At 30.7% G+C, this 9712-nt stretch overlaps 1 protein-coding gene across 4 annotated transcripts in view; it reads right to left on the bottom strand.

Moving 5' to 3' along the window:
- Positions 1-245: 245 nt before the first annotated feature.
- Drat (Death resistor Adh domain containing target) overlaps positions 246-9712 on the bottom strand; it is a 51811-nt gene continuing 42344 nt past the window's right edge. For all 4 annotated transcript variants that reach the window (XM_072545969.1, XM_072545966.1, XM_072545968.1 and 1 more), the window contains 2 exons: positions 7754-7901; positions 246-1039 (listed from right to left, as the gene is read on the bottom strand). In XM_072545969.1, coding sequence (XP_072402070.1) covers positions 770-1039; positions 7754-7901 — 418 coding nt within the window. In that variant the 3' untranslated portion in view covers positions 246-769. The remainder of the gene's footprint in view (positions 1040-7753; positions 7902-9712) is intronic.

The following is a 9712-nucleotide window of genomic DNA, read 5'->3' as shown; positions in this document are numbered from 1 at the left end:
CTACTACGAAAATTGAGTGATGTACTCAGTCTGCTTCTGAAAGTAAGATCTTAAATTAGATCTATTACTATACTAGGAGGATTTTTATGTGCCTTCGTGAGAAGTGTCCTTACTTTTTGCTGAAGATTTTTTGTATGCGTTTTTATAATCCACTTAACAATACCAAATGTGTTGCTAAATTTATTAATTGTAATTAATTATTACTAATATAAATGCATAAAGGTACAATTAAAAATGCCACTAACATCTATAAATCGTTTATTAAATGTATCTGTTATTATATTTAAAATGCAAAATAATTCAAAATAAAAATGCTGTGTTTTAGAATAAATATAAAATATATGTTAATAAAAAATATAAACATATCACATATTTTTACGGAGTACGTTTTCATCTAGAAACACTATTGATACGGATTAAATATATAATACTTACTTCTACATTTAATAATACTAATCACAAAGTATATTTGGTGAAAACAAGATCATTTCGTCAAATAAAAGTAAAAGTAATGGAAAGCGAAAAATTAACTATCAGTTCTAAACATAGAAATACAAATGTTGGATGCAATTACTTTCTTCAAAAATGGTAATTTCTCTCGCAACAACAATACATCTCTTTCTATTTCTAGCTTGGATAGCATTTTACTATCTAAACGATTCAATGTTACATCGCAAAAATCAAATATGAAAAATAAGATTATTATGAACATTTAGGAGTAACATTTAGTTATTAACTAGTCGCTCTTCCAAATACAACTTGCTAAGTTCTACTGCACATCATAAAAACGTAAAATAGCCCTACCAGGTATTTCGGACATGCATAGTTTTTGAACTACTGATGACGCTTCTTCGGCAGAAAATTCGGTATATGGTGGTGGTTTAATATCACCCTGTGCGACATATTGGACTAATTGTTTCAGTTGTTCAATTGACCCTTGAGCGACTGCTTCAATTTTCTGATTTCTTTGCTGAATCAAGCGTGAAAACTTTGGTAGAAGGCGTTCAGCCACTTCCTCACTAACCAGAACTACACCTCCCTACAAATAAAGGAAATATATTTTAAGAATTATATAAAAATGCCAGATTTTGTTTAATTAAATAGTAACAATCAAAATATGGTTCAAATTATTAAAATCTTACGAGAATACGTTCATTTCACAATATGGTGGTACATTATTTTTAGACTCAAAACGATATGTTAGTGTGATGGTAGACCATTTTTTTATTAGTATGCTTTTTAACAAACGACTTATCTTCAACACTAGTTCATGTTAACCTTTTCAAAAACTTTATGTTCTTGTATTTAATAACTAATATATTATAAGTATAATATCATAAGCTAACTAAAAGAAGAAGTCAACAACAAGAATATACCAACAATAGCCAAGTAATAGGGGTCAAAAACATCATCTACAATCTAACACACAACACATAAACAACACACAAAAATAAATCAATTTTTGCTCAATTTACGTTACACAACCACAACTATGATACAATTTTTTTTTCACACAAACATATAACAGAGAACACACAAAAAATATTCAGAATTTGATATTCCTAGGGTAAAAACACCACCCTCAAAATGTGTTGTAGCCACTATGGGCTGTTGGTCTACAAGATCTAGGTCAAGCATGTCAACTTTGAAATGACATAACCAATAACAAAATCTTTGGTTATACATTTTTTTCAGAATTTGTACAAAAAACCTTTTTTAAGAACGAGTTCCGGAGTGGAAATCGAAACGTCAAATGTTAGTTGATTAAAAGTGTGATTCTTTTTTTATTAAGAATTTATGGGTTAGTGCAACGTGCAATTCTTAGTCGATTAATTATTACTTAGTCTCTTTTATTTAATGCATTATTCAAGATGGTCTTCACAAGAGAAGAGATTTCATTTAGTGGTTCCTGCATCTTTCCAGTAGTCTTGGCGTAATTTCTTAAATTTGTTGTATATTGAGCGTTTATTCGACTTGTGTTTGCTAGGTTGTCCACTTTCTCATTTCCAGCTATTCCTACATGCATCGATACCCAGATAAATGCTATTTCTTTTCGAGATGATTGAATTCTATTTCATTCATTTTTTATTGCCCGAAAAATTGGATTTGTATTGTATATCTATTTTACTAATAGGGAATTTAATGCGTTTGTGATGATGATACATTTATCCTCACTACGCGTTTTGAAGAAAATGAAGGCTTCCAAAATGGCCAAGGTCTCACCTGTGAGGATGCAGCATTTTGTAGGTATGGATATAGTTTGAGTGGTGTATTTACAGTAGAATGCAACAGCATATCCTTCACGAATTTTAGAGATATTACTGAAGATTTGGAGATAATTAGGATAACGAAAACTTCCATGCTTTATAAATATGTAATAAGACGGCAGAACGAATGTTGTACATTCTTTGCAAAACAGGGGCAAACATTTTTCTATTAATGTCAAAGATTTATTTCTATTTTCGAAAACATGTTCTTCAATCAGAATGATATTTCAAAAATGTTTTTTCACCGTTACATGTGTCATAAAATGCGATAAATTTTAATTTAACATTTAGAAGCCAAAAATAATAATTTAATTTTACAACAGTAGGTCTAATCTAATATATGTTGCATGACTGCTAGGCATTATATACAAGCTGATACAGGATTCCTGAACTCTGGAATGGGTATAATGAGTGAATGTCAGTTTACAACAGACGGTTTCCATAGAAACAAAAATAGGTCTAAGTTCACTTGTTTTAACACTAAAAGGTATTAAATTTGAAAATAAAATAATACATTTAATACAAATACATAATAATACATTTGCTTATTATAACATATCGTATGGTACTTAACATACCAATAGTAAACGTAAGAATTGTATCTTAATTGAAAAAAGAAGATTCTATACCTAAAAATAAGTAGATATAAAGAATGTGTGATTCTAATCTGAATCAATGGGATATAATGTGTGATTTAGCATAAGTGTGTCATGGAAAATTAATAGCAACATTAACATTTAGTAAAATTTTGGCCACGCTTGTTATCCTGTTCATCTTGCTCAAATCAAAATATATAATTCAGACTTATGCGAAACTTGTCAAGAACAAGGAGATCTTAACCACATCTTTTTTAAGTGTTCCAAATATCTTCAGCATTCAGGAACTCCGTTAAACAACTTGCAAACTCTGAAAATATTTCCTCCATATCAAATAAATAACCTGTTGGCTACTAATAATAAAAAAGTTTATGATTGTTTGATTAAATTTATACATAGTGCAAATGTGTGTCTGTAGTCAATCTCAGCTAAGCTCGTTAACCTTTGTTCTAACCCAATTGTTTATTTACCTTTCTTTCCGTGACCTATTGCTAGTAATGTCTTAAACAAATGTCCTGATGGGTCCCTGGACGAGAAGTGAGTATCCCTGTTGTTCCTTATATTTGTTTTTTCTTGATATAATTTTCTCTTTTTGTTTGATTCAGTTATAGGGATTTTATGAGGTTTTTTGACTCGAATAGATACACTTTTTGCACTAGCAATTAATAGTATAGATTATACACTTATGTATGTATACACTGTATAATGTACACTTATGTATGCACTTATGTGTATATGCATACACTTTTTTTTTCTTTAGTATTAATTATATCAGAATATTGATATTAGTAATTTTTCTTTTAATTGGCTAAATAGCTAAGTGCTAAAGCCACAAAAAAAAAAAAAAAAAAAAAAAATTAGTATTATCCAACATTAAACATTAGCCAATACAGAGCTTTCCTAATAGCTACTGATTCTGCAGTGTAAATAGAGCAATATGTGAAGAAATTTTTGTTTTAAATGATTTGTTATTAGAAGAAATGTACATTGCAGACCCTACCTTTTCCCATCGTTCAGTTTAGAGCCACATGTGTAAATTATAATTTTATTAGTGTATTCACTCAATATGAAGTTCATTGACGTGTTATTTATTTTAAGCGAATCTGGATTTTTCGGAAATATTTGGTTTTTTTGAAGATCGTATTAAATTCTCATTTACAGAGTGGTATAACAAAATTTGTTGCTAATGTAACCGGTATCTTCATTCACAATTATAAGAACTGACTTATGCAGAATTTAAAAGTATCCCGCTGATAAAGTCGAAGCCATAAAGGGATTTGCCTCTTCAGGTAAATAATAAAAAGGGCCGGCTTAACGAATTTTATATTTTATTTGTCATTTACATTACATATTTAATTTAAATAAATATCTAGATAATTAAGGGAAAAAATACATAAACTGATGGAGTATTAGAATTAATTAATTATTATATTTTCTGTCTCGATTCTTTATTAAATATATCCAAGTTTTGAAAGTCATAAACAATTTTTGTTTTGTTAAAAAAATTGCAAGTGAAATAATAAAATGGTGAAGTGAAAATTAAAATGAATTATTGTAGATATATACATATAGCTAAATATGATTATATTTTATACTTCATGTAAGGAAAGAAGTGTTTTAATTGTTAATAAGGTACAAAGTATGTCTGAAAAAGTTGGCAACAAATGGGAAATTTCTTTATTATTAATTTCATGAAAAAAACTATTCTTCATAAACATTTCTGCATTTCATAGAAATCAATAATCAATAATCAAATTTATAAAAGTTTAAGTGGTATACACCGAAAATCAAAAATATTGATTTATGCTTAAAAGCGAAGTGCTTTTAAATTTAGGTGCAGCATAAAATGTTATTTTAATTTGGTTGTAGGATTTAAAAATTATTTTTAAATTTAGATTCATGGCCTTTTAATGATGTATCAGTAGGTGCATTAATTTTTAATTTTATTTCTAATTTACCTTATTCAATATACAAAATAGAGAAATATACGAGCAATATAGCGAACCAACTCTAGCACAACATACTAAACTGCAGAGATTACGATGGGCAGGGCACGTGGTCCGCATGCATGAGAATAGAATCCCCAGAAAATTATTAAATGCAAGAATGCAGGGAAAAAGACCTGTTGGAAGACCTAAAAAGAGATGGGAAGATGAAGTCGATGAGGATGCCAGGAACTGCCTGGGAACGCGTTCATGGAAAAGAACAGCGGTAAATAGAGATGGTTGGAGAAGCCTGTTGAAGGAGGCCAAGGCCCGATTTGGGCTGTAGCGCCATTGGATGGATGGAATATACAAAATCAACAAATGCAAAAGTATTTTTTTATTTACTTTTTACTTTAAATGTATTATTTAATTATTAGAAGGCCATGAATCTAAACTTGGACATAATTTTTAATAGCTACAAACATTTTAAAATTACATTTTCTTGCATATCTAAATTTAAAATCACTTTCCTCTTCAGTATTAATTAATAATTTTGATTTTTCCTATCTACCACTTAATATTTTATAAGATTATCTGTTAATGATTTCTATGTGATGCATAACCTTTAATGAAGAATAATTTTTTTTCGTAAAATTATTAATAAAGAATATTTCCCATTTTTTGCCAACTTTTTCAGACATGAAACGGAATACTTAAACATAACAAGTCAACATGAATAAATATGAACCTTTTAAAACGAGTAAATCGGTACTCACCGAAGGGACCTCAGACGTTCAGATACAATTATTAGCGTCTCTTTGTAAAGACAATGAAGTCGAAGGGACCTCAGACGTTCAGATACAATTAGCGTCTCTTTGTAAAGTCAATGAAGTCGACTTTACTAAAGTAACAAGACATTTACTTAACACAGACACTACACAGTACTCCCCTGAGTTAGTGATAAGTTATAGTCTAAAAAAATCATTATGAAATTGACTGGCCAGTGTGAAAACTAGTGCCAATAAAACACAAAACACACACAAAACATTTTCTTCGTTGAGACTTAAAATAATGATTAATAACAATAATTATGGGAAATTTGTATGTTTATAAAAAGAGTTTTTTGACATTATGCTTGAATGATAATATTTGATCTGATTATATATACTTATATACAGTCGTGCTATGCTTGGCTATTATGCCGGTCCTGGCAGCTTTGGTAGCTGTGATAATTATACAACAATAGAGTATTTACAAGGGATTATTCAGTTTTACAGCTGTTATTAAAATAACTTTTATAATGAGACACTAAATTTCTGGATACAGTAATGGTGAATAATTTTTAATTTTCCAATAATTGTTTACTAGATTTTGTAAGGATAATTCATACAGTATACTCAGTAAGTCACTGTTCTGGCCCTTAATTTTAATACATATTTGGTTGCCAATAAATTTCTGCGGTTTTCTAATGGCATTTCATTACTTTCAGCAAGTAACAGAACAGATGGCATGGAGTTGATTTCATCAATTTTTTTTATTGTAAATGAAATGCTTCGTTTAATAAAATAAATATATGGTAACTTCAAATATGTTTTGGAATGACCATAGAGCCGAGAGCGTTGGCACTGTATAATATTTATCTTTTTATTGTATGTTGCATGATAATTTTTAAAATGTTAATATACTCTAATTTATAAATGTTTTTGTTTTTTAGGTCTAGTTTACAATATCGTTAACGATGTTTTGTGAAGTATAACTAATTTTGATAATTTTATAGGAAATGTTTTATATGTGCTCTATATGTTTCTACGGTTTAAAATTTATTTTTATTGTAATATTTCACAAGGCCCTCAGATAATAAACTTCTTCTTAGCAGTTGTTAATAAATTTGCATAAGTTTTGTTACACTATACACCATATTATGAGAATAGGTGGACTTTGTATTGTTGTTGATTTTTTTATTAGTAAGCAGATTGCTCAATGGTTCAAACGCGGTATAGTGTCATATCCATATTTGAATGTATCTTGCTTTTTATAATCACGTTCTTCGCGGTTTGCCAATGATGAACATTTTCTTAGGCTTCCTGAGCTTCCCCCTGGGTTATCTTCGCTGGAGTTTGATTGATACAATGGTACACATTAATTTCGATTAATATATTGTGCATTGCTTGGAAATTATGTAGTGGGAATATACTGTTTTGGAAAACCATAGAATGGAGATACTGGAGATGATATAGAGGATTAATACTGACTAGTGTGGTGGATGCACTTTATTAATTTGTGCATTGTTTGTTATTGATTATACAATTGGGTATTATCATCATCATCAATCAGCCCTGAGTTGTCCATTGTTGAACATAGGCCTCCTCTAGACTTTTCCATCTGCTTCTGTTCTGCGCCTCTGCTATCCAATTGGTCACGATTCTTTTGAGGTCGTCGGTCCATCGCGTTGGGGGTCTTCCTCGGCTTCGCTTGTCAGCCCGTGGTCTCCACTCAAGCAATTTTTTTGTCCAACTGTCGTCTTTCATTCTTGCAACATGTCCTGCCCATCTCCATTTTTGCCTTGTAATATGTTCGATAATGTCTTCCACTCCGGTTCGTCTACGAACTTCCTCGTTTCTTATTCTATTTCTTAAGCTTATTCCAAGCCAATTGGGTACTATATTTATTGGAATTCATTTCGAATGGCAATTACGTACAACATTGGATTGTTTTTAACAGTTCTTAACAAATTATGGCCCCACTTTTTTTCATTGCCTAATTTATTTTTATTAAGAAACAATAGATATAGAAACTTTTTTGTTCTCGCTAATAAACTAAACGGTAAATACTCAAAAACTTAACCCACAAGAGCGATTAGAAAAGGTATTTTTGACAGGATAGAAATAGCTGGATTCAACTCGAATAATCTAACTCAAAATATAAAAAAATATATACTGAACTGAGTAGATATATGCAGACTTACCGAGTTAAGGCATTGTAAGGACCTGTGTAGAGATCTTGAAGTGGTGCCGAAATCAATAACTATATCAACTAAGCCACTGCAAGCGTCTTTGGTTCTTTCTATTAGCTGTTTTTCATATAGGTCTTCATTCCATTGGACAATGTTAACCCTAGAAATATTATATACTGCAATATTGGAAAGGCGATCATCATATCACAAAAAAAGTGAAAATTGTTAAAATGAAGTAAGCGTTCATCACAGTTTTTAAATGACCAATTCATGCTACATATCGAATATTAGCTTGAACACTGTTATGGTTACATGTTCTACATGTACATTTTATATATTTGTTCATTTTTTAAAATGGGTATAAATTGTCTCCTATTTTTAAGTATGGCGTGTCTTCTTCAGACTCATCTTGGCCTAAATTATCTTATCAAATGCTAAGGGAACTACATTCATTTAAAAAGAGCTTCATAACATGGATGGCTGACACACAATCTTAGTAGTTAGTACACCATAATAGTATGTCATAGTATTAGAATTGTTTCTAATTGATTCATTTATAATGCATTACTAGAAAAGGTTGTGTCTCAACCATCGATATACAAGCAGATATATATTGCACATCTCGTCTTGCGTATGCCTATAAAAACGGATTTGTATTATGCAAAAATGACAAAGGTAGGATATGACACAAGATTAAAAAATCCTCAGCAATGACACGACGGATTGTCTTTTTTGAGAAATTTTTTCGTGTCGAATCTTATCTGATCGCCTTATGTCATATACTCATATGCTTTTCCTTTTATGTAACATGTCATATATTCATATTCTTTTCCTTTTATTTAACATGTCCATATCATGGAGGTAAGAAACCAATGAAAACAAAGGGAATGAAATCAATCAATGAAACGTAATCTACGAATGACAATGAAGTGTGGACAAGACGATACAACTTCCAACTTTATAGAATATACCAGGAACCTAATATCGTAAAACATATTAAGATAGGACGTCTGAGGTGGATAGAGCATGTAATACGGATGGAACAAAATGACCCAACCAGAAAAAAGAGAAGAAGAGAGAAAACCAGAACAAAGTTCCTTGATAACATCGATGAAGACATGAGAAATATGGGAATACCTGCTTGGCGGAGGAAGGCGATGGATAGGGACGACTGGAGAAAACTTCTTAAGGAGGCTAGGACCCACGAAGGGTTATAAACCCAGAATGATGATGATGATGATGATAAATCTAAGTTGTTTCTAATTGAATAATTCTAATGTAATATAAATACTCATATTGTGAATATTCTATAGTATTAAACTTTTTTAAATTATATTGTTTATTGCCTCGATTTTTATTTCTCTCTGTCCATAAACTTTACTAAATCGACCAATCAGAGTCAATTATTGAAAGAAAAATTCTTCTTCTTTTAGTACTCTGTCCGATTATCGAACGTTGGCGATCATATTGGAAATAATAACTTTGTTTACGGCAATTCGAAACAGATTAGCGGATGTCTCTTGATACCAGTCCCGGAGATTTCGGAGTCAAGATGTTCTTCTTCGGCCTGGGCCACTTCCTCTGACGATTTTGTCTTGATTATGAGGTGTAGAACTTTAGAAGGTTATACCCCTCTGGATTGGATACTTCTCTCTACATGGCCGAAATATTTTAACTTTCGAATTTTTATTGTTTTTGTCATTTCTTTCCTCTTCGGAGTAAAACTGTTTTATTTGTTATTCGATCAACCCAACTTATCCGTAATATTCGTCGGTAAATCCACATCTTAAAGGCAAAGTTTTTTCATTAGTGCTACTGTAAAATTCGAGCTCTCCAAGCCATACAGCAATGCAGAGAATATGTAGAAGCGTATTAATCTGATTTTAAGGTTTAATGTAATATCTCTATTAATGGGAATTTTCTTTGGTTTATAGAAGACGGCTCTGACTTTTTCGATGCCTATTCTTATTT

The sequence above is a fragment of the Diabrotica undecimpunctata genome, chromosome 10 (assembly GCF_040954645.1).
Source record: "Diabrotica undecimpunctata isolate CICGRU chromosome 10, icDiaUnde3, whole genome shotgun sequence".
Lineage (NCBI taxonomy): Eukaryota > Metazoa > Arthropoda > Insecta > Coleoptera > Chrysomelidae > Diabrotica > Diabrotica undecimpunctata.
Note: the sequence above shows the minus strand (reverse complement) of the source record. Positions and strands in the feature narration are given on the sequence as shown.